The sequence below is a fragment of the Panthera onca genome, chromosome E3 (genome assembly GCF_046562875.1).
Source record: "Panthera onca isolate mPanOnc1 chromosome E3, mPanOnc1 haplotype 2, whole genome shotgun sequence".
NCBI lineage: Eukaryota > Metazoa > Chordata > Mammalia > Carnivora > Felidae > Panthera > Panthera onca.
In genome coordinates, this window is record NC_138354.1 from 32,692,698 (window position 1) to 32,718,230 (window position 25,533).

The window sequence follows — 25,533 nt, forward strand, 5'->3', positions numbered from 1 at the left end:
ACATTCGAAGCCAGGAGGGAGGTAGGGAACGGCCTCTCCCTCTGAGCCCCCAGAGGAAGTCAGCCCACATGACCCCTTGATTTCAGACCTCTGGTCTCTAGAATCGTGTAAGGACCTCTCTGTTGTTTGCAGCCACCGAATTGTGGTCATTTGTTACGATGGCCCCAGGAAACACATACAGTGAGTGGTATTGGTTTTGTGTCTTGTTCCCAGGGGTGAAGTCAGTCCCTTTTAAATACAGTAAAACCTTGGTTTGCAGGCATGATTTGCTCCAGAAACATGCCTGTCATCCGAAGCACTCAGATCGAATTGTGAATGGTTGAATCACATCGAGTATCAAATCGAATTGTGATCGGTTGTGACCATGTGACGCTCGGTGTCCCGTGCTGCTCGCATGGCAAGATGTCCCTCGTTGATCAAGTTAAAGTTTGTTGGAAACGTGTGCACGTCTTACAGAAGGCTCACAGAACAAGGTGCTTGCAATCAGAGGTTTTACTATGCTGGAAGGATAAGGTTAGTGCGGAGCTGAAGCGACGTTCGGGTGTCAGGTGTGTGTGTGTTTTCCGGGGGGCACAGGCCGCTGTCCTGGAGGGAAATCGGGCCGAGCTGCGTGACGTGTGGCCCGGGAGCAGGGTGGGCCCAGGGCCTTGGCACCGGGGTTTGGGGCGGGTGAGGTGTCTCAAGGGCACGGGAGGGCTCACGCTGCCCGTCCGCACACTCGAGAGTAAATTCCTGGGAAGCCCCGTGTGTTCCCGTCTTGGTGATTCAGACCTATCTTCCTTCGGAGAGGAGCGCTTCAGATGTTGAAGGTTTTTTCCCACGGCTCTGAGGCGCCACGGGGCGTGAGGACAGGAGGGGAAGGGGGTTTCCAGCAGGCGGCCGCCGAGCAGCCATCTTCCGAGTGCAGGGCTCAAGGGCAGCATGCTGCCCGCCCGTGGCTTCCCTGCCTTTCCACGTTCCAGGTGGCACCGGGAGATGCAGGGACAGGCCTGCTGGGCACCTCCACCAGGGCAGACCCCCTGGCCCCCCCCCCCCCGCCCCGGGACGCTGGGCCACTTCGTGCCAGAGGGCCCCCAATGCTCTGGGTGAAGCCTCTGCTGAGGGCCCTCCCCAGCTGCCTTACAGACAAGAACCAGAGACTGGGAGAGCCAAGTGGCTGGCCCCAGGCCCCCAAACGAGACCCAGGCCTCTCCCAGGGTTTGAGCCTGGGCTGGGAAGGCGGTGGGGGAAGCTGCCACCGAGGGCGTCATGCCGAGAGCCCCCCAGACCCCCAGGCCGCCTGCGCTTGGCCTGTGTGACTCCCTCTGGCCTAACAACCCACGAGGCGGGCTCCTGTCTTTGCAGACGAGGAAACCCAAGCAGAGAGGTGACCTGGCCGTGGCCACAAGGCTGGTGAGCGCCAGAGTCTGGTTCTAGATTCTGCCTCCTGACGAGAAGCTGGCATCTCCCTAAGAGCCAGGAGGCAGAGGAGGAAAGACCACCTCTCTGTACCCATGTGCACCGTGCAAAGGGCCTTCAGCCAGACAGCACCTTGGGGTCCCGCTGACTAGGTCTGGGGTCGTGACGGTGGACAAGTGTGCCAGATGGTTCCAGCACCCATTCATCCGAGAACTACTGCCTCAACTCCTTCTTCCTGTAAACAGCCCAAAGACACTTGGCCCGGCAGCCAGGGTCTCAGAGTGCGTGGGCAGCACAAAGCACACAGGCCTGGGCTTGTGCTCCAGGGTCCTTGGGAAGGGTGCTGAGCCCCACTGGGCCTCCGTTTCTTCACGTGGGTGAAAGCAGTGCTGTGCTGTGGAGGGGCCCTGGCTGGCACCGGCCCCTCACCACTCACTCCCGGTGCCGGTCTCCACAATGCGGGGGCCTGGCCCTTGGCTGGCCGAGAGACACCCACTTGAGGGAGTCCCCCAGTAGCCGCTATCCCCAGTTCCACCCACCCTGAGGCCTGTCTTCCCCCTTTTCTGGGAGTATCCTTCCAGCAAGTTCCTTTTCCTAAACCGAAGTCATCGAAACACATGAGTGACCGTGTGCCTGCCAGGCAGGGCTACCATGGGGATGGCTGAGGCTGCAGGCCAGGTGTGGCCCGGCACCGGGCACCCAGCAGGCCACGGTGCAGGGCACAATCCAGCCTCGACCCAGGGAACCCCATGCCTTTGCAGCCCCAGCCTCGTGGGCAGGCTTCCTAGGAGCTAAGCCACGCCCTCAGCAGCAGCGGTCACCTTCGACCAGAGATGCTGCAACCCTCGACACAAAGGGGGGGTGGTGACCGTTTATATTCCGGGGTCACTTCGAGTTTTACCTCATGGCCCAGAAGGTCCCGGCTGTTTCTGAGCCAGGTTTAAGCTGGAGAGCCTGCGAACCCATCCCCAGAGCTCACACTGGTGCACATAGTCTTCTGGAAAGGGGCCTGTCCCAGGGCTGACTTCAGCAGACTCTGTCCTCGGTGGGGAGCACTTCCTGCTTCCCGTGGCCAGTGACACGTGCAAGTGGTGACAGAGAGGCTCCCCAAGCTCGTCCTATGAGGTAGGGCCGTAATGGCCCCATTCCACAGATGCAGAACCAGAGGCGTGGAGGGAGAGCCTTCTGCCGACAGCACGGGCCAATCTCATTGTGCCCGGCTGGGCCCGGAGCACCGCCTGAATGCGGCCAGCTCCCTCTCGGGAACCGGGGAATACCTGGCCAGGGTGGGGGCGGGGAGGGCCCCCAGCTGCCACACCCCCACCACGCAGCCGCAACGGGCCAAGGGGGTCAGGCCGCAGAGAACCTTCCCCCTTTGCAGGGTCACGGCCTCGCCACCGCAGCACCACGGAGCAGCCACGTTCTTGGTAACTTTTTCTGTTTTATTGCCAAGTTCAAATTTACCAGGAAGTTCCAGTTTTCATTTCCACCCTCGTGTTGGGAGCCCACCAAGCATGACTCACGCTGGCGACTGCAGGTTCTTCCCTGGAACGGTCCCTTGGCCCAGAAGCGGGAGGTTTCTCAAGCCCTGCTCCGCCTTGGGCCGAGAATTATTTACATATTTTCACCTCAGAGGAACATAAGGAACCCTGATAGTTTATGCCCAATGTCAACATGACTACATTAAATATTTCTTATTTATTGCATCTAGAAAAGATGAGAATCCGTTCACCCCGTGCCTTTATTTCTAACAGTGCGTCGTGAGACTTTAGGGAAATCTAGTGTATGTCTTTAACGAGGGCTGTCCCTTCACTCCCGCCTGGGGGCCTTGCTAATTCAGGTGTTTGGGTGGAGGGCTGCCCTCTGCAGAGAGCGGGGTGGGGTTGAGGGGGGGGCAGACAGGCCAGAGGGAGGAGAAGGGAGCAAAGGCCTGCAGTGAGCCAGGCCGCGTCCCGGCCCCTCATCTGCCCCGCATTCCTGCTGTGGCTTTGGGGTTGGTCCTGGGGAGCCCCTGGCCTCACCCCGTCCAACCCTTAGGGAGAGGTGCCCTGGCTCGCTCAGGCCCTTAAGCTGGAAGGACGTATGCTTCTCTCCACAGCAACTTTCACAGCTGAGGTTTGGGGGTTTAGGCGGCGAGCCCTGCCCCTGGCTTGGCAAACTCACTGGGCCCAATGGACTTGAGGCAGGTGGGCCTGGCCCCTCTCTCTGTAGGGACACGGAGATTGTAGGCTGGGTGGGCTTGCCGAGGAGTCCAGAAGGTTTGTGGTCCCCACTCCTGCTCTGCCAGGACTCCCCGCTCTGCCTCCCTCTGCCCGACCCTGGGGTCCAAGTGCCCTCTGCCTGGGCTGGCCTGCCTGGGAGCACCCCGCTCTTAGGCTTGCGGGGTGCTCCTGAAGACGCGGCCGTGCCCAATGCCACCACGATGGTCAAGACCCAGCCCTCTGATGGTCCTTCATCAGAGCCAACCTCCTCTGGACGCCAGACCTCCTCGCACAAAGCTGTATGCCGCCCCCTCACCAGCAAGGTGCCTGGGAGCCCCTGCTTAAAGGAAGTCCCCACCCCACACCTACAGGTGTCCCACCGAGGTCGCAGGACCCACATCGCAAGCCCGCCTCTGGGAGAGGCCTGCCCTTGGCAATCAACACCCTTGCTCAGCTGCTGCTGGAGGCTGGGCTGTGTTCCCGTCTCCCGGCCCCGGCAACGCTGCCGCAGGGCCCCCGAGGCATGCTGTGCTCCCATCTCTCCTCCAGGGCTCGGTGGCCACAAAGCCACTTGGAGCCATGGGATTTCTGGTGGCAGGCTGGCGATCCCAGGGCGGGGGGTGGGGGACCTGCATGGGCTTGTTTTTCCCAATAACGCTGGGAAGTTACTCGCCTTCTACTTCTGCCCCACAGCCCCTGCCAAACCAGGGAGCCAGCCTGCTCTTACGTCCCAGCAAAAAATCACATAGAACACAGGACTGCTGACATGCCCTTTCTCCTCCCCTGACCCCTTCCATCCCTTCTGCCTTTCCCTCCTGGGTGGGGGGGAGGGGGGCCCTGCTGATGGGTCATGGCTTGTCCCTCCTCCTGGGGCCCCCAGAATTACTGTCTGAATGGCCTCCTTTTCCGAGCTGGGTCTCTTCCCTGTTGAAGTGGGGTGGGCACACCCACCCAGAGGGCTTCTGATGATGGAGAGCCCCGTCCCCACGGGCACCGTGCCCCTCCTCTGCGGGACCACCATGTTTCTTTCAGGAGGAGGAGACCTGGCTTCGGCAGGCCCTTCTACACCAGCAGGATGAGGGAAGCCAGGGAGAACCGCGGTCCTTGAATAGGTAGACTGTGAGGGCTCAGAGCGCCTCCCGAGGCCGCCCGACACCCGGGCCCATGTGTGCTGGGACTCCCGGGGCACAGAGGAGGAGACTCTGGAGGGTCTCAGCGCTGACCGGAGAGAGGTGAGGGTTGCATGGCTGCACCTGGCCAAGTAGGCGCTTTCTCAGATACGTCGGGGAACCGGCCTGCACGCATCCAGCTCAAATGGAGAAGCCACTGGGTGGGGGTGGGGGGTGGGGTTCATCTTTAAAAATAAGCTTTTGTTTCTGCAGCGGCAGCCGGGAGGAAGGGCGGTGGACCGGAGTTCCCTGGACAGCTCCTCGAACTGGGGCGCGACCCCGCAGCGGGCGTCTCCCCACACTCCCGCCTGGGCGAACACACATGGTGGGGACACGGGCCACGCACAGGACAGCTTCCGTGGCCTTTCCTTTCCATCCCGGCCGCACGGCCGGAGTCTGCACGGTCCCAAGCGGTTCTTTCTAGACAGAGAGAGACGGCGAGATCTGAAGGTGGAGCTGGGCAGCAGCCCTGACTGGTGTCGGTCCGGAGAGACGAAGGATGGGTCCTGAGTGGGGAGCTGGCCGCACCGGCCCCTTTCCCGGGCAGGCGTTTCAGGAAACGCAAGGCCCCGTGGCTACCACGCCTGAGAAACCTCTGGCCCTCTCAGCTCCGTGTGTACCTGAGAATACGTGGGGTCTCCTTTACTGTTGTTGAAAAAATAAACTTTCCAGGAAGGTCCTTGAATCATTCCACAGGCTTGCGGAGTTAGCGAGTCATAGAGAAATAAGAAAACGGAGAAAGCCAGACTGAGAACTTTAGAACAAAACGCTGGGAAGTTCAAGGGAAGACGAAAATGAAATCTTAACAGTAACATCGCATGTCTAACATGACGCCAAACCTCAGGGTTGAGGATTTTTTTTTTTTGGACTTTTTTTTTTTTTTTAAATACACGCTTTTTAAATAAATGCTTTTCATCTGCTGCCGAAAGCGGAAATAAATATCCAAAGGAGATGCTTATCCAAGTTTGTTTCTCTACAAATTCCTACCCAAAGTGACTTGGTCCGCTTCTTCTGTGCACACCGGGCATGGTGGCCAAGGAGCTTCCAGACCGGAGCGGCCGGCTGATGATGAGAGGGTGCGGGGGTCCTGCCACCCCAGGGTCAGCGGGCTCAGAGACCGGGAGGCCAACCTCCTCCCGTCCCCTGGGTTCACTGGGGTGTCTCCACCGGGTCCAGCCTGCTCTCCCAAGAGGTGCAAAGTGAAACAGGAATTCAAAATGGAGCAAAGGAGCACAGGAATGGTTGCAGAGATGGTTCCGGGGCCGCGGGGACCGGGGTGCTCCTGATGTGTCTCTGGGTCAGCAGTACTGGGTCCCTACCGGCGGGGCCACACACACACACACACACACACACACACACACACACACACACACGGGGAGGCCACCCGGCGCCCGCTCAGTGCTCAGCGGGGCCCGCTGGCTCCTCGCCCGGCGTCGCCGTGCCCGCTGCGGGCGTCACAGGTGGTGGGGGGATGCCGGGGAGGGTGCGGAGGCTGTGGGAGTCGACAGGAGGGACGAGGGTCAGCGACTCCACGCTCAGTGTGTCGGCAGTGTCCTCACAGAGCAGGGAGATGGTGGGCTGCCGGGCGGGGATGAGGCTGGGGGATAGGTTGGCTGTCTCCACGTCTGTGCTCCTCGCCAGGCTCTTGCCGGGCCGGGCGTCTGCTTCTGTTTCACTGACGATCACCAGCTGGCTGGGAAGTTTAGGCTGAGGCTGTTCCGTAGTGACGGGGTCGTCTGGGCGGGGGCGGGGGGGGGGGGGGAGAGAGAACAGGAGTACTGAGTTCTGAGATACTCTGCTCACACGGGCACCCTCTGTCCCGTCCTGAACAAAGGCCCGGGGAAAGCCCGGTGGGAGACGGTGGTGTGGGGGGAACGGCTTGTCTCCACTTCCTCCGTCTGGGGACACAGGAGCTGGAAGCTCCAGTCTGACCTAGGCCTGGGGAGAAATCTGTCGGGGCCCAGGGTTCCTCTGACTTGTGAGGTGAGAGAAAAATTAGGGGCTCGTGCAGAATCGACGAGTGGATTATGGAGCTGGGAAACGGCCCAGGCAGGATCTCCGTCAGGGAGAGTCTTGGAGCCCCTGCCTGACGATGAATACATGTTCGGGGAGGAGATGGGCTTGGATGTGCTTATCACTTCAGGCCATTTCTGGAGCTTACACCTGGTGACGTTTACCCAAGAGGGGACTCGCTGCAGTATTTAAAAAAAAAAAAAAAGGGAATTCTCTAGAACTTTTCAGCTTGCAAAACCAAACCAAAACCTCAGACTGCTCCTTCTCGGAGAGCCGAGTTAGCAGTCAGAAAGGGGCTGTTACTGCCCCGGGGGCCACTCCTACCCTAACGGTCTCTATAGGGGTCATGGAGAGAGACCAGGCAGGAGGAGGGCAGGAGAAGCTCCGCCCAGCAGTTATTTTTGGAGCGGCAATTTCTTTGTTTTTGGTGCTTTTCAAAATCATTGATGAGATTACAAACAAATGGTCGCTTTGCTTTCCAATGACGAGTGTACCTGGACGGGAACGGTGGTGGCTGGGGCTGGGCTGGGGGCTCACAGCGGAAAACATCTTCCCGGCTTCCGGGAGTGTCGGCAAGAAAGCTGTGGGCATCTCGCTTGGAAAGCAAACATCGCATTTGTACAGATCTCGGGGTCAACAAGCCATCCGCAGAAGATGCTGATGGGAGGGTGCTGAGCCCTGAGGCCCCCTGGGCCCTGGGAAGGATGGTCGACACAGTTTGTTCCATGGGATTCCAGTTTTTTGGTTTTGTTTTTTTTTTAAGGCAAGCCAAAACAAAACAGAACTGCAAACTGAACATACAGCAAAAGAATGGGAAAACCAAGAGCAAAATAAAACCGAAGGGCGTATAGAATGGGAGGCAGGAGAGAAGGAGGCTCCCCATCGTGGAGAGAAAGCACAAGCAACAGACTGAGTGTCCCAAAGAATACGGAGAATTTCTTTCCCCAAGGCTCCTGGGCAAGACAAGCTCTCAAAGATCCCTGTTTATTCCTTCCTAAAGCCTTTTGGTTTTCTTTCCTTTTATTTTTATTGTTATTATTATTATTATTTTGATTTTTTTCTTTTAAGAGAAATAAGGCCCAGAGAAAACCACCGCATAGGGCTTTGGGTCTGTCCTTGCTCTGTGCTGGGTTACAGAGGTGGCTGTGAGCACCAGTGGAAAACGTGATTCAGGGTGCGAGCTGAGCCCAGAAATGCTGAGTCAACACTCCATGCGCATTCTGGTTTCTCCAAATCTCCATGAATTTGCTCCATTCAGCCAGGACCCTTGTGGCATGGGCCGCCCGCTTGCGAGGCGCAGGCTCCCGGGTGCTGGTCAGAGCCTACGGTTCCCTTCGGGGGGCTCACCTGCTCTGGCAGGCTTCCACCACGCTTCCAGAAGAGGGGAGCAGGACTACGGGCCCATGTCTGGATCCACATGTGAGCTTAGCTGCTGACAAGGCAGTTAAGAGAGGACTAATTCTCCAAATGGCACTTTTGTGCTGTCTGGAGACTGAGCTGTGGAGTATTTCCTTCACTCTTCTCCAAACTTCTATGTAAGAGTCTGCATTTGCATGCAGATATTCAAAAAAGCTGGCAAATCTCTTTCCCTGATCCCTAGCGGGGTTTTTGGTGATGAGAATAATCAAGGATACGGGAAATTTGCCACCAAATGTATTAAAAAACCAACCAACCAACTAACAATACAATAGCACACACACAAAATTTGTTTCTTCAAGAAAAGAACCAACAGTTTTATTAAGAGGGTCAGGTTTTTTTTCCCCTTAAAAATAGCCTTTTTCAATTTTTTATGGGAAAAAATAACCTTTTGCCCATCACCCACAACATTTTTTTTTTTTTTTTAAACTAAAAATGAGAACTTTCTCACCAGGGAAAAATTACCCCTCGGGGACCTATTTTCTCGCCCAGTGCTGGGCTGTGAAGGTTACTGCTGAACTCTTGCTTTTGCTGGCCTGCTGGTTTTCAGCTCGAAGGCCACAAGTAGGGGCCTGGCCCTGAAAATGAAAGATTCAGAGAACATTCTGGTTTCCTGGCTAGGAGCCGGGGAAAAGCGTGGAGGCCTGAGCAGAAGTCCTGGACGTCCAGGTTTCCGTGAGAGATGCTGGGCCTCCCACGGCTCTGCCCTTAGCTGACACCAAGGCAGCGGGTCCCCACGTCCCTGGCCAGCACCCTCAGAAGCTGATCCCCGGCTCCGGGGCAGGGGCTCAGCTGGCCCTTGTCAAATGACATTTTCCAGGAAATCTTTGGGGTTGTGTGCTCAGGCTGGGAGAGTTGGGGGGGGGGGTTGTGCAGCAGAGCATAGCAGGTCGAGGGCAGAGCTCAGAGAAAGCAGCTTTTAAATGCAAAAGAAGGCAAAAGGCTCCTGGCTGGCAAGCACCACAGCCAAGCAGGAGGTGCGTGTGGGAAACCCTGAAAGAAACTTTGGGAAGGTGGGAGAGGGAGCAGCCGTGGACCCCAGGGCGCAAGCAGCATCGGCAGCTACCTGGAGGACTGCGTGTAAGAAGCGGGGACAAGGGAGTCACCACCCATCAGTGCTCACGAAGGAGCTGCTTTGGCCTCTGGCTGAGGCGGGACTGAATCTACTGCTGAGCTTTGAGCAAAGCTGTGGGGGGGGGGGGGAGGAGGGAGGGGGAGCCGGGGGGTGGAGTGGGGCGCGGGGAGGTAAAAAAGGAAAAGAAAAAAGAAACTAATTGAATTCTTGGTCGCTTTTTGCAAATTCTACTGCTCAACCTTGGTGGCCAAATCCAGGGGGCCCTGTGACCACTGGGCTGGAGAACCCCCACCAGCTGGGCGGACGGTGTTTCCAGGCTGCCGGGGCTTGAGGGAGGGTCGGAGGGCAGGGGGTTCGGTCCTCAGTGGAGGTGAGGCCGGAAGGAGAAGGGAAGCCAGGGAAATGGCCGCTTGGAGGGGGGCTCGCAGCCCTGGTCCCCGGAGGCCCGGCGAGGCCGCGGGCCGCGCAGGCTAACGGGCGAGACCTGCCTGAATTGCCTGCGAGAGCTGCCGTGAGCGCTGCCGTTCGAAGCACTAAACCCAGTGGCCGCCGTGACTGTCGGCCTCCGACAGGCTGAACACTCGCCGGCGTCCTTTCCTGCCACTCCTGACTAGAGGGAAACACAGCGACAGGTCACAGACAGCCTTTAACAACGGGACAGAGAAAGGGCGCACGGAGAGGGGCGCAGAGCAGCGGCGGACGCCAGGCGTGGACGAGCGCGCAAGGGGAGCGTGGCAGGGTCCCAGCGGGTGCCCACGACAGCTGGGGGGGGAGGGGCGCGGTGGACGAAGCCCCCAACTCCGCCCCACCAGGACGAGGTGCTGTCGGGACGGCCGGGGACCCGACCGTTTGCCCGCACGTGGGGCTCAGTCGAGGATAAAGACGGTGAAGGTTCAGTCCCGCTGGAAAGGAAAGGCTTGGGGTCATCAGTGACACGGGGCGTCGGGGAGGAAACCTCCAGGGACAGAAGAACAGAACTGCCTGTCAGCACCCCATGCGAACCAGCAGTTGGGACGAAAGCCCTGCGTCCCCAGGACAGTGTGAAGAAGGGCGTGTGGTTGGGGGACGGGAGCCGAGGCGGCTAATGAAACAAGCAGATTTCTGGGCCCAACTGATGAGGCCAGTGGTCCCTGCCGTCACCACACTAAAGCCAGCGGTGCAGCTCCTCACGCTCTGGGAAAGAGCCCTGGACGGGGGAGGCGCTCCTGGACCACCACCCCCCCCCCCCCCCCCCGGCCCCGCAGGGCTCCGCTCTCCGGAAGACATGCGGCTGGTCTGAACCTTTGGAAACCCCCGAGAAGGAGCCTCAGCAGGAGGGCCCGAGACCAAGGTGCCGAGAGGCCGGGGGCAGGTTGCAACGGCTGCAACAAAAATGTGAGGAGCATCTCCTCGGGAAGGAAGGAGCCATATCTGTGACTCGCACTTGAGATTAGAGCAGAGCTGAAAATTAATGCCGCTATGTGACTATACCTAATGCCACTGCACTATGGGCTTAACAACGGTTAACATGGTCAACACTTTCTGGTATGTACATTCACCGCAGTAAGAAGAAACATCGTGGAGAAGATTGGGGAGAAAAGATCACACGCATGGCTCAGGCAATCTGTCCTTAAAGTCCTGCCTGACTGGTAACCGGGCTTGGTCACACACAGGTCTTGGGCTGTGTGGCCCCCACTGGGCCCAGATGGGACCTGGTGAAGGCCATGTGTTTAGACAGCCCAGGGAGCAGGGGAGGATCAGGAGGCCAGGACCCCACCCCTGCCAGGTGGCGACAATCGGCCTCCAGGAGCCCACCCCTTCCTTCTTCCTATAAAACCCCAGAGAAAAGTCAAAGTGCGCCATAATTCCAGGGGCCTGGCCGACGGACGACGGAAAGAGCAGGCTGGCCTTTACCCTGACTTCGTTTTGTAAGAGACGGTCTTTCCTCCTCAAAGCCGCTCACCCAGGACGTGTGTGAAACACAACCGAGCTGGCCACTGAGCTCTTGTCGGAGAAGTGTTCTTACCAGAGCCCCATACAGAGCGGAGGTGTACCAGCATGTGTGTGAGCGACTGTGCACGGGAGTGTGTGAGTGTGCATTCACCTGTGTGTGTGTGCGTGCGTGCGAGGGACCGCTGTAACCCAGGAGGTATTTCTGAAGTATTCCTACTCGCCCTTCATCTGGTTCCAAATGGGGTCTATGTCCTCTTTCCTGCTGTATGTTCTCTGCCATTTCAGCTTCTCAAATGAAGTGTTTAAGAAAAGAACCCCTGTTGGGGCGCCTGGGTGGCGCAGTCGGTTAAGCATCCGACTTCAGCCAGGTCACGATCTCGCAGTCTGTGAGTTCGAGCCCCGCGTCAGGCTCTGGGCTGATGGCTCGGAGCCTGGAGCCTGTTTCCGATTCTGTGTCTCCCTCTCTCTCTGCCCCTCCCCTGTTCATGCTCTGTCTCTCTCTGTCCCAAAAATAAATAAAAAACGTTGAAAAAAAAAATTTAAAAAGAAAAGAACCCCTGCTAATTCCATCCCTGTAATTTTCTCACTGGGGAACAAGCTGAGGCCTATCAAGCCGGCTGCACTGGACGAGCGGGTGATGAGATGCCAGGTTCTGGACGCTTCCGCGGCCCAGGGCACCACCTCTCCTCGGGAAGGCTCAGGGGTCTGCCTGCACGTCAACTCACACATCAGGCGTTAGAACTGGACAATAATTCTCTGGGCACGGCCTTAACAGGGAAAAGACAACGAAAACTAAATACCCTTGCTGCCATTCCTTCCGGTTGGTTTCTCTGGTTACTGGGAAACACACTTGTGACCTTTCCTTCCACTGGGGGTGTCTCTTGGCCCTGATGAGAGCCCCAGCCCCTTTGAAAAAGCCACTCACAAGCATCCACACTCTATATCTGGCATGTGAGGGAGACTCAGAAGCAGGTGCTCCCAGCACAGAGGGCAAACCAGGGTCCAGGCGGGTCCCTTCTCCCTGCGGCGAGGGGCCCTCGGCCAGCACTGGGCCACAGGCCTCAGCCCTCATGGGCACATGGGCTGTCCCTCAAAAACAGACTATATCTGGAAAGACAGAATTTATAGTTAGACCCCAGGGAGAGAAGAAAAGCAATCTTGTCTCGTGCCAGATGCCGGGCTTAGCCTGGGTGGGCCTGCGTGAGTCCCAAAGGCCACCTCCTCACAGACCCCGTCCCATGAACCCCTCAGCCTCCGGCTTCCTTTTCCAATGCTCGGTCATCTGACAGAACCTGGCCTCCCCCACACGTCGCTACCTTCTATCCCCAGGACCTGAGCACAGCAGGGACTCCACGAAAGCCTGTCCAGTGAGAAAACGTTAATCGTTAATCGGGGGATAGGGTCTCTAGGCTGGCACAGAGAAGTCCCAAGAGAGACTGGGCCTGAGGGCCACTCCTGGAGGCACCCTAGTGAGATCAGCTCTAACATCCACAGAAGCTGAGTCAGTCAGACTCAAGACCCCCTGGGAAGCTGAGAGAATCTGTGTTTGGGACAAACAAGGACCTCTTGCAAACCCAGGCAGAAAATTTCAGGTCCCCCGGGCCGGACAGAGGGTGGAGGTGGAAAACAACTCAGTATCAAGAGGGTTCCACGCCCTCATTTGGGGATGAACCCATGTGGGCTGGCAGAGGAGACGTGGCCATCTGTAGTCCATTGCTGATTCGGGGGAACTGCCAGGCTTCCCCCCGACAGGGGCCACCCAGCCCAGCCTTGCTGACTGCGGCTGCACAGTTACCAGGGTCCTGTGGGCCATGGCTTTTCCTTTGGGTTCTAGACCGACCACGCACACTGGAAGGAGACAGGCATGTACTTCACGGGCCGCCCCCAACCGACATCTGAACCCCGGTCTCTGGAGCGCCACACGGAGGCACCGGAGACAGATTCAGGAGCTGGGTGGATATTCTGCTGGGCTCTCTCGGAAGGCGGGACATGGGTTCTCCCAGGCTGGAGCTCACGTGTGGGATCCTCTACTTGCGGGCTGCACCGTGGTGGCTGAGCTCTGGGATCTTTCTGAGCCTCCGGGGTTTTCAGCTGCACAGTGTGAGGGGCAGGGTGGCAGGTCTCAACGAGAGGGCATCTGTCAAGTGTTTACGAGCACAATGCTTGGCCCGTGGGGGGTCAGGGGGCTCGCTGGGGAGGTACAGCCACCGGGGCCCATGGGCAGGTCCACGCCGCGTACCAAGTACACACCGAAAAGGCCGTGTAGGGAGTTCCCAAGCCACAGCGACTGCTAAGACAGTGAGAAGGTCACCCCTGGCTTTCAGGGACATTCTTGGATCATTCTGGGTTTCAAAACCACAGAGACATGGAAAACTGGGCCTGTCTTGTCCCCTGACGGATGGCGTCTCTCGTATGCTTCCCCGACCGAACACCTGACCGTACAAAGTGTGGCTTCCAGAGCAGAGGCCACTGGAGCTAATTCCGGCTGTGAAGGGCCTAGCAGCTGCACCGGGAACTTCCTGGACTCACAGGCTCTGGAAATACAGGGGGAGGAATGCTTCTGATTCCACACTGTGTCCTCAAAAACCACTTGGAGGACAAGTGGCCCCTTGACTGGGCTGCAGCTGTTGTCTGCTGTCCGGGCCGGGTGGGCTGTGGCGGGGAGGCCCTGGCCCATCCTGGTGCCCGGCCAGCCCTCCAGGGACGCTGCCTGGGGCCGACTGTGGCCGGGCCCCGCGGGCGGGGAGTCTGGTGCAGAGGCAGCACAGGGCCGGCCTTTGCCGGTCAGGAGCCCGAACGCTGAGGCCCCGCTCCAGGCCGATATCAAACCAGGAAACTGGCCGAAAAGCACCCGTCCCGACCAAACCTGCCTCCCTTCCACCCTCCGCTTCCTGTTCCGCACGGCCTGGTAAGATGCCAGGCAGACGCTGGAACCATCTGCGTAGGCCTGCCCTTATGAGGAACACGGAACCCTTATGTGCTGCTCTCTGCCTGGACCCAGCCTTATGTGCTGCTCTCGGCCTGGAAGTCTGTCATGGAGAAACTAACGGACTCCTGGAGCCGGGGCCCTGTGGTGGGGAGGAGCTCGCGGGTTCTGATGCTGTTTCTAGGCATCGAGAGCTGGGTCCTCAGTTAAGAGCGAAGTACAAGACGCCTGACAGGCGGGCCCTTCGTCGGGGGGTGAGTTATTTCAGCGTCTGCAGACATGTAGGCAGGCTGGGCCGCAGGCTTTTACTGTCAGGCAAGCATAAAAAATGGGGACTCGTGCACTTGCCTCGGCAGGCCTGCGGGGACGCCCTGAACGGGGGCAGACACCCAGGAGAGCCTGACCGTCACGTATCGACTGGAACTGCCTCGCCACCTGACAGCCAGGCTGACAGCCGCTGCGTTTGTCAGATGAGAAGACCTGTCATTGGCACCGTGCAGGGGATGGTGGGGGTGGGGACGGAGGGGCTGAGGGAGGCCAAGAGAGAAGAAACTCGCATTCTGGGGACCCTGAACCTCCGGGGGAAGGCACAGAGCGGAGCCCCAGGGGGCCACGCTCAGGTGAGTCTGTAAACAGAGGCCCATTTTGATGATTTGGGTCTTTGCCGGTTTTAGTTTTAGACTAAGAAGCACACGGCTCGTTTGTTTAGCCGTTGTCTGTGCTTCCCAAGAATGAAAGCAAGGGATACGTAGCTCCGCCAGGAAGAGACCTCATGTGTGTCTGGATGCACACGACACGGACACGGCAACGTGCACAGGCAGGCAGCACGTGGGCGCACACACAAGCACACGAACACACGGCCCTGGTCCCCAGAGCCGGTTCGAGACCAGGCTTCAGAGGGAGGGGGAGGGCCGTTCCGGGCTTCTGGAGAAAGCTCCGTCTGGACGTCCCGCTACGGGCCTGGGAATGGCAGCCACACATGCAGCCAAGCTCGGATCAGGCTCAGAAGGAGCTCAGACAAGGCGGCTGCCTCCCTAGAGCTGGGGCGGTGGCGGGGCCGGGGGTGGGGGGAGGCGTGGAGCAGGTGCCGAGTGGAAGGGGGTCTAAGTGAGGTGGCTTGAGGGTGACCCCGCTGCCTGGGCCTCGTGAATGTCAATAGTAGATGGACGTAATGGATGCTCGAGGGAGGAGGGGGGCTGCAGGCAGGACGCTGAGATGCCCTGGGCCACAGGCGCGGAGATCGGGCTGGGTTAACCCTTTGCTGGGGGATGGAGAGGCTGAAGATTCCGGAGAAGAGTGGGCCCCGAAGGAGATCTTGGGCTCTGGTGCTGAGGGGACGACATCCAGGGGCCCTTAATTTCCTGGTACCACAGGGGCAGGTGGCTTTTATCAAGCCCCATCCATCCACAACCTAACTAGAGTTTGGTGAGGCGCCCCTGAAACGTGATAGGCGAGGAATGTGGACGGGACCCTGAAGGAACAGCGAAGCACGAGGAGGGTCCCCAAATGAGGGTACAGACCAGAGTCACTGGGGGCTGCCCAAATCAGAGACGCCCGGGGCCCTCCAGACCCACAGAGTTGTGCTGCTGGGGTGGGAAGCCTCGCGCACCATCAAGGCCACCACCAGCAACCGCCCCCCCGCCCTCCGTGCCCTGCTCCTCTGGCTGCGTGGTGGGGCCACGATGCTCAGGGAAAAAGCCTGGTGCCCTCCTCCTGGGATCTCACACAGCACGGTGAGGCGCTCGCGTGACCCACTCACACGTCTCACCGCGGACGCCCCGTTCGCGGGGTCTGCCTGTGCTATGTCTGCACCTGTACGAGGTCCAGGAAGGCGAGATGTGCCTCCAGCACATGCTGACGGACTCTCGAGAGGTGGGCCCTGGGCACAGACGACTGGACTGCACCATTTACAGAGGAGACTGGTACGGTATGAAGGCAAGAAAAAATTAGCAGGGACGCAATTCTTCCGCCAGTTGGAAACGATCTCGTTGGGGAGACCCCTCCTCGTGGGGGTGACAACGGGGCGCATTCAGACTCGGCCGCTCGCCATGTGTCCCCTCCAGCTGTGCGGTCAGGTGAGGGGGGTCAGCGGGGGGGGGCCAGCCTGCACAAAGAGTGACTCCTTCCCTGCCGGGAGCTAAACCAGTCGGCCTGTGGGCCACGCCCCATCAGAACGAACCCAGAACCCGGAGCGGCAGTGTCCCCAGACATGGAGGCGAGGAGGAGCTGGGGGTCAGCAGTCTTGACACTGAGGGATCACAGAGCTCCCCGAGGCACCGTCCCTCCCCCGCCCCACGTCACGCGGGCAATACCTGCCGGGCTCTGGATGGCGGAAGGGGTGGACGACAAGCTGGCGCCTCCAGAGTCACAGTGGCTGGTGCTCCCGCTGCCGCTGGGGCTCCCGCTGGCAGACGGCGGTGGCGAGGACAGGGACGGCGAGCTGTGTTGGTTTATGCACTGGGCCACGGCAAAGCCTGCAAGACAGGCGGGGAGGTGACCAAGCAGGAAGAAACACGCTGGCCCGGCAGGAGGGGCGCCGTGCTCCCCAACTGCGTGTGAGACCCCCTGGGGCAAGCCCGCACCTCAAAAGTGGGGCCGGGAGCCTTAAGGCAAAACCAACCCAACCCGGCGCCCTGAAAGTCTGGGTCCGCTCCCCAGAGTGAGCTGACCTCTCTGGTCACACCTGGACACGCTTCAGAGCTGTTTCAAGGAGGAGGGCGCAGCCGGCCGTAGAGCTGAGGGCCTCGAGCCATAAATCTGAGCGCTTGACGCTGGCTCAGCAACGGGCTGGCTGTGCCCTTGAAGGGGACGCGCAGCCTTGGGGCTTCAGAGGCATCGTGGTGAAGTCCACGCAGGGATGTGAGACACCCTCACGGCAAAGTCTTGGGGTCCTTGCGAACGCCCCTGAGTTCTGTCCAAGGCAGGCCACTGGGCGGGAGGGGGAGGAGCCCCCCGGACTCTCCCTGTCCCAGATTTTGCCCCGCTCTGGAGGCTCTGGTGAAAGGCGCCCGTACGTGGGGCTCCACCCCGCCCTTGGAGCGGCTCTGGGTTGAGAGACGGGGACCGCACGTTTGTGAGGCCCGCGAGCGCCACACTTCGGAGACACTCAAGAGCTCTACTCACCACGCGGACGCGGAAGCACATGCGGCCAGCACCACCCCCCGACTGCGGGCTGAGGGTATCACGACCAGGTTCTCGTCACCGCACTGCAGTGGGGGTATAGCGGGGCACGGGGCATGCGGGGAGAGCAGAGTGTTCTTTATGGCGAGAGGAGCCCCTTTTACAGGGATGTGTGCTTTCTGTCTGCAGACCGTGGCTTCTGCCATTTTCACAGCCTGCTTTTCTCAAGGCCCGTAGCTTCTGATTTTACTCACTAAACGCACGAAGTTCCCATGGAACAAAGGCCTTGCTGACGAGCCCAGGGGACTACGTGGACCATGGTGGCTCCTGCTTCAGCCCCCACGAGCTGAGCAGGACCCTGGTCAAGCTGCTTCTGCCCCGTAATTCAGAAGCGGCACCAAATCGGAATGGGAATTGGGGGGCAAGTCCTCCTAGGTGAGAGGGGGGACCCCAACCTCCTGGCCAACCACGTCAAAGCTCTCCACTCCGTAAGCATGCCCACCCCAGCCAGCCCCAAATCTCATTCGCGCCACCTGCACTGGCTGAACTTCATAGTGCCTGGTTCCCGCTGACACTTCTTCCAGAAGGTTCTCTAGGCCCTGACCTCACCTTTCTCAGAACTCAAGAAGGCGGCAGGGGGGTCAAGCAGCAGTCAGCAAACTACAGCCCACTGTTTTGTAAATAAAGTTCACCTGGAGCACAGCCACGGTTCCTTGCTTGCATACTTAGTCTGTGGTGGCTTTCGAGCTACACTGGCCACACGGAGTAGGGGCCACATGGCCTGCAAAGCCTGAAATATTTTACCCTCTGGCCCTTGACCGAAGCAGCACACGGAGCCTGGACTCTGGTGCCAGGAAAGCTTGGGTTCTACCCCCGATCCGATCTGCTCACTTACCAGCCCGCGGGGCGAGTAACCGTACTGTCCTGAGCCCCTTCCCTTCACCCACCGGTGGGCAAACATGGGCCTGGCTGGGGCGGGGTGGGGGTGGGGGGTGGAAACCTGCTGCTTCGTCCCCGCTTAGGACTAGGGGGACCCGGTACCCGGCCCCTGCGGAGGAGCTATTTGGTATTAATGTTTGTGTGAAGTTATTTTTGCCTGAGGATTGGCTCCTTAAAAACTGGGTCTTTATTATCTTATTTTGATGTGACTTTTTAGTGATTTTTATTTGAGTACAGTTGACACCCAGTGTTCCATTAGTTTCAGGTGTACAACTTAGCGACGAGTCAAGGTTCTACATTATGCTGTGCTCAGCACAAGTGAGGCTACCTTCTGCCCTGTTATATCGTCACATCACTATTATAACACTCTTTATTCTTTACGCTCTGCTTTTTGTTCCCGTGACTTAACTCGTTCCCTAACTGGAGGCCCGTACCTCCCGCTCCCCTGCACCGACTCTACTCAACCCCTACTCCCCTCCACTCGGGCGGGCAGGGTCTGTATTTCTACCCCGAGCCAGGCCCTCCGGGCTGTGCGATGTAAGGGCAGGTGGATGTGAGGCCTTGTGGGAGCGGGCTGGGTATTCGCCAGCTTCTCTTTCGTGGCGGACACGACTCCCCACCCCCGGCCTACTGCGCAGGTTTGCTTGCAGGGAGCGCAGGCCGGACGCGCTGGAGTTCCCAGCGAGATGCCGTTACGCGATACACTGTGTCTGTGGCGGAGGGGGAGGCTCCGATGAACTCCGGCAGACGTCGAGGCGAATCCAGACGCCAGGCAGGAAGATTCCCAGGGGGCAATCAGCCGCAGCCCCACAGCACGGGCTTTATAGCCGCTTACTTCTTAATCACTTCAAGCGGTAAACCCCCAAGTTTACAAGCTGTTAACTTGACTCGAAAATGAATCACGCCTTAACAAATCAAAACGTCAAGATGGCTTTTCCCGAGCTGCGCATTTATCGGCGCGACGAACACCGGGGCCGCCAAGAGTGGTAACAGGGTCGGGACTCAGCCTTTTACGCTTCCGACGACGCCCTGGCCGGAATGAACTGACAGCGTGGCCATCACTAAGGTGGTCACCTACCTCTTCTCTTAAGACAACGTCTTCTCTCTCCTGTTCTTTAAAGCCCTGGCTTATGCCCTGGGGCATGTGGGGCAGCAGACAAGGTGATGAAATTCAGCCAGGAGACTAAAGCTCCTTCGTGTGGGGAAGGGGTCAGGGTCAGGCCATAGATCGACCGTAAATACTGCAGACATTTCGTACGTGCCGTGAATTAAACAGAAAAAAAAAAAAAAAAAATCAACTTCTGATCCCACCTGTCGGCAGGGTCTAGCTGAGCGGAGGCGACTGAATACATCCTTCCCTTGCTTGTTGCTGTGCACACGGCCCTCCCTCCTCTGCCCTGCTGTGTACTCCTCTCTCCCCGCCCCCTGGCACTGGGGACCCAGAAAGGCTCAGGGACGTTTTCTTTTCTTTTTGCCAGGTGCCCAGATTCTCCCTGTCATTTCAAGGGGCTCCTTCCCAGATGGAAGTGGCAGCCACTTTGAGAGCCAGTGTGACCGGTCAGAGGGTCAGGAAGGCTCTGGAAAGAACTCTGGGGCCGGAGCACCTTGCCGCCGCTTTTTGCTCCATCTCTGCGAGGCGGTTCTTGGTGAATCAACGTCGGCGGAGGTGCCCAGGGGCTTTCTGGGCACGAGTCAAACGCACATGGATGCCAAGTACTTGCAGACGCAGACGTGCCAGACCTGGGACAAGGGCACAGGCAGAGAGGCCTCTGTGAGATCGCCTCCAGCAGATAAAATTCCTGGCTCTCCCTGAGGATGGCTCAAGAACAGCCTGCGCAATGCGTATCAAAGGCCATAGGATTTTCACACCATCTGATGGATTCCACGTCTAGAACTTTATGCTGTGGAAAGCACGTGGGTGGACCCACAGAGGGAACGATATGGATGTTGGAAGCACTGATGTGTGTACGAAATGCCCAACAACACGGAAAGGTCAAATGAACTTGGATACGTCTAGGCGATGAAACCCTCTGCTGCAGTTAAAAATGCTGATTTGAGGGGCACCCGGGGGGGCTCAGTCAGATAAGCGTCTGACTTCGGCTCAGGTCACGATCTCGCTGTTTGTGGGTGGGAGCCCCGCATCGGGCTCTGTGCTGACAGCTCGGAGCCTGGAGCTTGTCTCCCTCTCTCTCTGCCCCTACCCCACTCATGCTCTGTCTCTCTCTCTCTCCAAATAAATAAATAAACATTAAAAACAATTTTCTAAAAAACGCTGGTTGGAGAGAAGATGAACGCTGGAGGAAAACGCCGGACACAGTAAACGAGCAAAGATTAGAAAAAGCATGTCCCACATGTTTCTGTTATTGTAAAAAAAAAAAAAAAAAAAAAAAAGAATCAGGCTCTGTCTCCCTCCTTGCAGAGATTGCAGGGATCAAAGCTAAAGTCATGGGTTTTATTACGAGAGTTCTTGTTTTCATTTTTGTGTTTGTCTGATTTTTTTTTTCAAGATTCTGACTATGATTATTATTTTATACCAGAAAAAGAAGGGAGGGTGAAGGTGGGGACAGGACCTGGGCAGGCTCAAGCTCCCGGGGCCCTAACGCACCCCTGGGATCTGTCCTGGCCTCCAAAGCTCTCTCCCCCAGACTAACTGCCTCCGCGAAAACCAGGGCGAGGCGCGGTGCTCCCAGAGCAGGCAGCGTTCTAATGGCGAGACGCGTCCCCTGCTTTCCAGGAGCACAGGGGTCACAGGGGCAGGCCCAGGTCTTCCTCCCGCCCTCTGGCCCCCTTCTGCCAGTTATTCTGGGAAAATGAACTCATGAGTAACTCTCTGGCTTTGTCAAGCACACAAATACCACAAAAAGGTCAGCCTTCTATTTTAGGCCCACTGATAGAAGGAGCACTGGGCTGGGAGTCAGAACTGCAAGTCTGGTCCAAGCTCTGCCCAAATGGCTTCGCGACCTCTCCTCTGTGGGTCTCCACATCTTTATGTGAAAAACAAGACAGTAAGTGAAAATCTCTTGGCTTAAATGGTCAATACTTTTTACCTACAAACACACATATGATCTGAGCACTGTGACCTTTTTGGGAGCAGGCAAAGGAGAAGACGCTGAAAACTATATGTTGAATACACACCCCACTCTCTGGAAAGGACAGCCACTAAAGCTTTCCCTGGGGAGAAGCAGGTTGCTAAGTGAGTCAGGGTCCAGAGCTGGCCGACAGCAGCCCAGGGGGCTCACAGATGTGTCTTGTTTCTCTCACACCAGGCTTACGGTCTTCTTGTTTTACACTGGGAGATTTTTACATACAAATCTGGACTTCTGGCTTTTTCAAAGACAGAAAGATCCGGGGACGCCTGGGTGGCTCGGCTGGGCGTCCGACTTTGGTTCAGGTCATGATCTCATGGTTCGTGGGTTCGAGCCCCACATCGGGCTCTGTGCTGTTGGTGCAGGGCCCGCTTTGGATCCTCTGTCTCCCTCTCTCTCTCCCTCTCAAAAAAATTTTAATAAATAAATAAAAACTAAAACAAATAGGAAGATCTGGCAGTATGGGGCCCCAGTCCCACATGGCAGCAACGGGAGTGGGGAGCAGACTCCCTCCCCACAACCTGACTTGCTTTGTGCTCCCAGGTGTCTGGTTGTTACACTCTACTTATGCCCAGATTCTTGGTCAAAGAACTTCCCCGGGACTCAGAGAAGTTCCAGACCCCACAGACCTTTTGTGTCGGCTCCTTCCCCAAACCCTCCCCGCTATGGGATCACTGGCAGGGCATTTGACACGGTGCTGCCTGCCTCCAGCGGCCCGCGTGGGTCCTCAGACCGAGCGACAAGGACCACTCACTCTCTGCCTCAGCTGGGATCTTCCCTTGGTTTAGAAGTCGTCTGTGCCTCTTTTCTGGCTTCATAAATCCTTTCCCCATTCCCTAAAGGTCAGGGACAGCCTGGGCAAGGGTTTCTGCCGCGAGCACGGTTAACTATTCTCTCGTCTGGCTCCCGCAGCCTGCCTCATCGGCTCTACAGGAGTGGCCCTCCCGAGTAGGGCCTAAGACCCTTCCCTGCATAGATGACCCTTCCCTGCATAGATGCCTAGGTGGTTTGTACAACGTTCCTCACTTAACGGGTAACACCTGGGATCCTCTGGGGTCCAGAGGGATTTGGACAGTATTTCTGAGACTATGAGTTGTCTCCAAACACCCAATTTCCCCTTCATTAGTTACAGGACCTGGCAGCTGGGCCTGGCCATGGGGCTAAGTTGTGGACAATGAGATAGAAATGAAAGTGGCACGTCGGATTTTCAGGAAGCCTCCTCCACTGTGCTTCCTGAAACATGGATGTGATAGCTGGAACTCCAGCAGCTGTCTTGGACCACAAGGATGAACCACATATTAGAGATGACAGCACGGAGCCGGTAGAGGTTTGGGTCCCTCACGCTTTGTGCCGTACTTGACGATCTCCACTTCCTCTACTTGAGAGGGAAATAAACATCTCGTCGGGGTCTTTCTTTACTGTGTAGTCGAACCTAATCTTAACTGACAGTTGCAAAAAAGCTTTGTTAGTGCAGGGATGTAAGCCGAGCTTTGCAGGGCCAGGGACTAGCTCGTCTCCAGAGCTGGTGGAGGGAAAGCCGGTCTGCGCTTTCTGGGGGATGCTGGGAGCGGCGAGGTGAGCAGAAAGAAGGAAAGGGGGTAACTGAGATGGGAGAGGTGAACTTCCTCACAACCACCTCCACCAATCTTTGGGAAACGCTCCTTCAACTCTTTCCTTGTGAGGTACAAGTGGACTTTTTAGGTGGTAACCAGGGAAGGGACCGAGTTTCCACCTGGGTTCACACCAGGCCAGGCAGAGATCATGCAAGAGGGCCCAGATCTGAGAGACCAGAGGGTGGGAAGGCTTGCACGTATACAGCTGGAGAACTAGGGGGTGGGAACCAAAGGTTTCCTAAATCTCTGAGGGGCAGGGAGGTCCCAGCTGACCTCTGTCATCTGCCAAGTGCTTGTGCAGTGTTGCAATGCAATTCCTCGGGGGACATCGCTTACGTGCCACCACTTCTGGTTAAAACCTAGACGATGAGAGAACTATGGCGGCAACCGGGGGATTCCACAGGGACCCCGCGGACAGCTGAAGGGGAAGGAACCCGGCTGGCCCGCCTACAGCTCACCCAGGAGGGATTCAGCACTCTGCTAAATGGCACGCGCCTCGCCCCACTGCCTCAACCCCTACAGATGCTCTTACGTACTACCTGCTTCCAGGAAGAATTTGAGGAGGCTTAGATTTTATGTTATTTTTTTTAAGTTGACTTACTTATTTTGAGAGAGAGAGAGAGGGGTGGGGTGGCGTGGGGCACAGAGAGGGAGAGACAGAATCCCAAGCAGGCTCTGTGTTGACCGCAGAGAGCCCGACACAAGGCTCGAACGCACAAACCGCGAGATCGTGACCTGAGCTGAAGTCGGACGCTTAACCGACCGAGCCACCCAGGCACCTCGGTGGCTTAGATTTTAAAACCCAAACCCGAATGCCATAGATACTGAATGCTGAAAGCCACTGAAACACAAACTGAATGATGAGAGTCTACCACTGAAAGGCAGGTGGAAACTGAAAAAGTGCCCCAGAACAGCTGCCGGCTATGGGAAGCTGACCTCACCTGTTTGGCTCTGTGCTTCCTGGGAGCCAAGACCTCAAGGAAAAGCTTCCCCAGTGACCTCACTCTTGTGACACACAGGTTCGCATGCAAGGTTCCTGTCTCTACCCCCTCCTGGAAGACGCCGCTGTCTGCCTGGAGATGGGGCCCCATTCTGGAAATGTAATGGCACTTCACGGCGCTTTTGAAACGTTTCTCCCTCACTGTACACGAGCTAAAAGCAGAACCGCCCCAGCTGCAGGGTGCCTCGCCAGGGGTGGGCTTCTGCTGGCTTTTCCGGACACCGGTGCAGGTCCTACCTTTGAACCTCAGAGACACAGCAGGCGGGTCCCTCAGAGCCTGAAGGCTACGGGCTGCAAGCCCGGGCACGGCAGGGCCAGGCCGGTAACGTCGGTGAACGAGGAGGGCCCGTCTCGAAGGGTGAACGGCCCTCCCCACCCGCCACCTGTCTTCCCTTCTTTGGTTATGATGTGGGCTAGTTCCCTTCTGTCAGGAAAAGAAACCCATCATGTGGACACTCGGCCGCTGCGTCGGGGGCGGAGGGCAGAAGGGACTGGTCAAGCGCCCGGAGCAAGCGGGAAAGTGAAGCTCCCCAGCCCCTCCCGACCGCCGCTGCCTGAGAGCACTGGCCTTCGCCTGGCCGCGGTTTCCTGTTCTGCCGGGGAAGCTGGATATGCGGATTTTACGTAAAACCTCCTGATTTTCAGTAGCGTTGACAACTTAATTCAAGTTCCATGTTTTAAACAAGCAGCAGACCACCCCAGCCGAGAGAACCAAGGGCGCCCCCCACCTGTGTGGGCCGTGAGCACGTGTGGCCGAGCACCTGCCATGAGGATTCTGCGTCCGGACTACGTGACTCGGGGGCACTACGGTCTCATGAAGCTGTGCCTCACAAAGGCCCAGGCTTTTTCAGGAAAGAGCTCTAAGATTTTGAGGGGGAAAGCGGCCTGCCCTGGCAAAAGCCAAGATTTACTCATGCTCGTTCCACACCGAGAAGCAGAAAATGAAGCCTGCTGAGGGCCGATTCAGGAGAAGCAACCTGTGCATTTTTGGTGTTCTCCAATGTGAATGAGGCCCATGGGGCCAGGTGCCCCCAGCTGGCCTTTTCATGACAGGTTTTCACGACACAGCGTTCGTGTTTTCTCACCGCCCCAGCGTTGCTGGGAAACGGTCACACATCGGCATGCCTTGTGACCTCCTCACGCAAGGAACCGAAGACAGCAAGCATGGCCGCCGCAGAGTTTCTTCCCTGGATGGTTCCTTCCATCCAGGACGGTTCCTGGATGGTTTCCTCCCTGGATGGTTCTGCCCTTTCCCCTCCCAGTGCAGTCTGACAGGTGTCCAGGCGGGAGGAGGGCTAAGGAGAACTGAGTTTGGAGCCTCAGCCTGCCGGGGGCCCTGGGCAGACCCCAGAGTCCACAGGGTAGGGCCGACAGACCACACGGAGCATTCTCGTCCACGCTGTGGACTCAGGAGGCTGGCTCTGAAGCCCACCCCTGGAAAGAGGAGAGTGACGCCCAAGGGTGGTGGGGGCTGGGGGCCATGGAGTCGGGGGCCACACCAGAAAAGCCAAATTACCCCACAAGTCTTCCAAGAGCGTGTGCGTGGGGGACTGAGGAGGCAGGGTTCAGATTCAAGCCCAAGAGTAGCACACCCACAACGGGCCAGGCCAGGCCTGGGTGCCCACCCATGGCTCTTCCAAAGAAT

The 25,533-nt window shown here is 57.9% G+C and overlaps 1 protein-coding gene across 13 annotated transcripts in view; it reads right to left on the reverse strand.

The window, feature by feature from the left end:
* Positions 1-2,819: 2,819 nt before the first annotated feature.
* CLEC16A (C-type lectin domain containing 16A) overlaps positions 2,820-25,533 on the reverse strand; it is a 202,679-nt gene continuing 179,965 nt past the window's right edge. For 2 of the 13 annotated variants that reach the window (XM_060648492.3, XM_060648491.3), the window contains exons 22-23: positions 16,443-16,604; positions 2,820-6,504 (exon numbers count right to left, since the gene is read on the reverse strand). In XM_060648492.3, coding sequence (XP_060504475.1) covers positions 6,164-6,504; positions 16,443-16,604 — 503 coding nt within the window. In that variant the 3' untranslated portion in view covers positions 2,820-6,163. The other 11 variants (XM_060648497.3, XM_060648499.3, XM_060648494.3 and 8 more) reach the window with 11 other exon arrangements.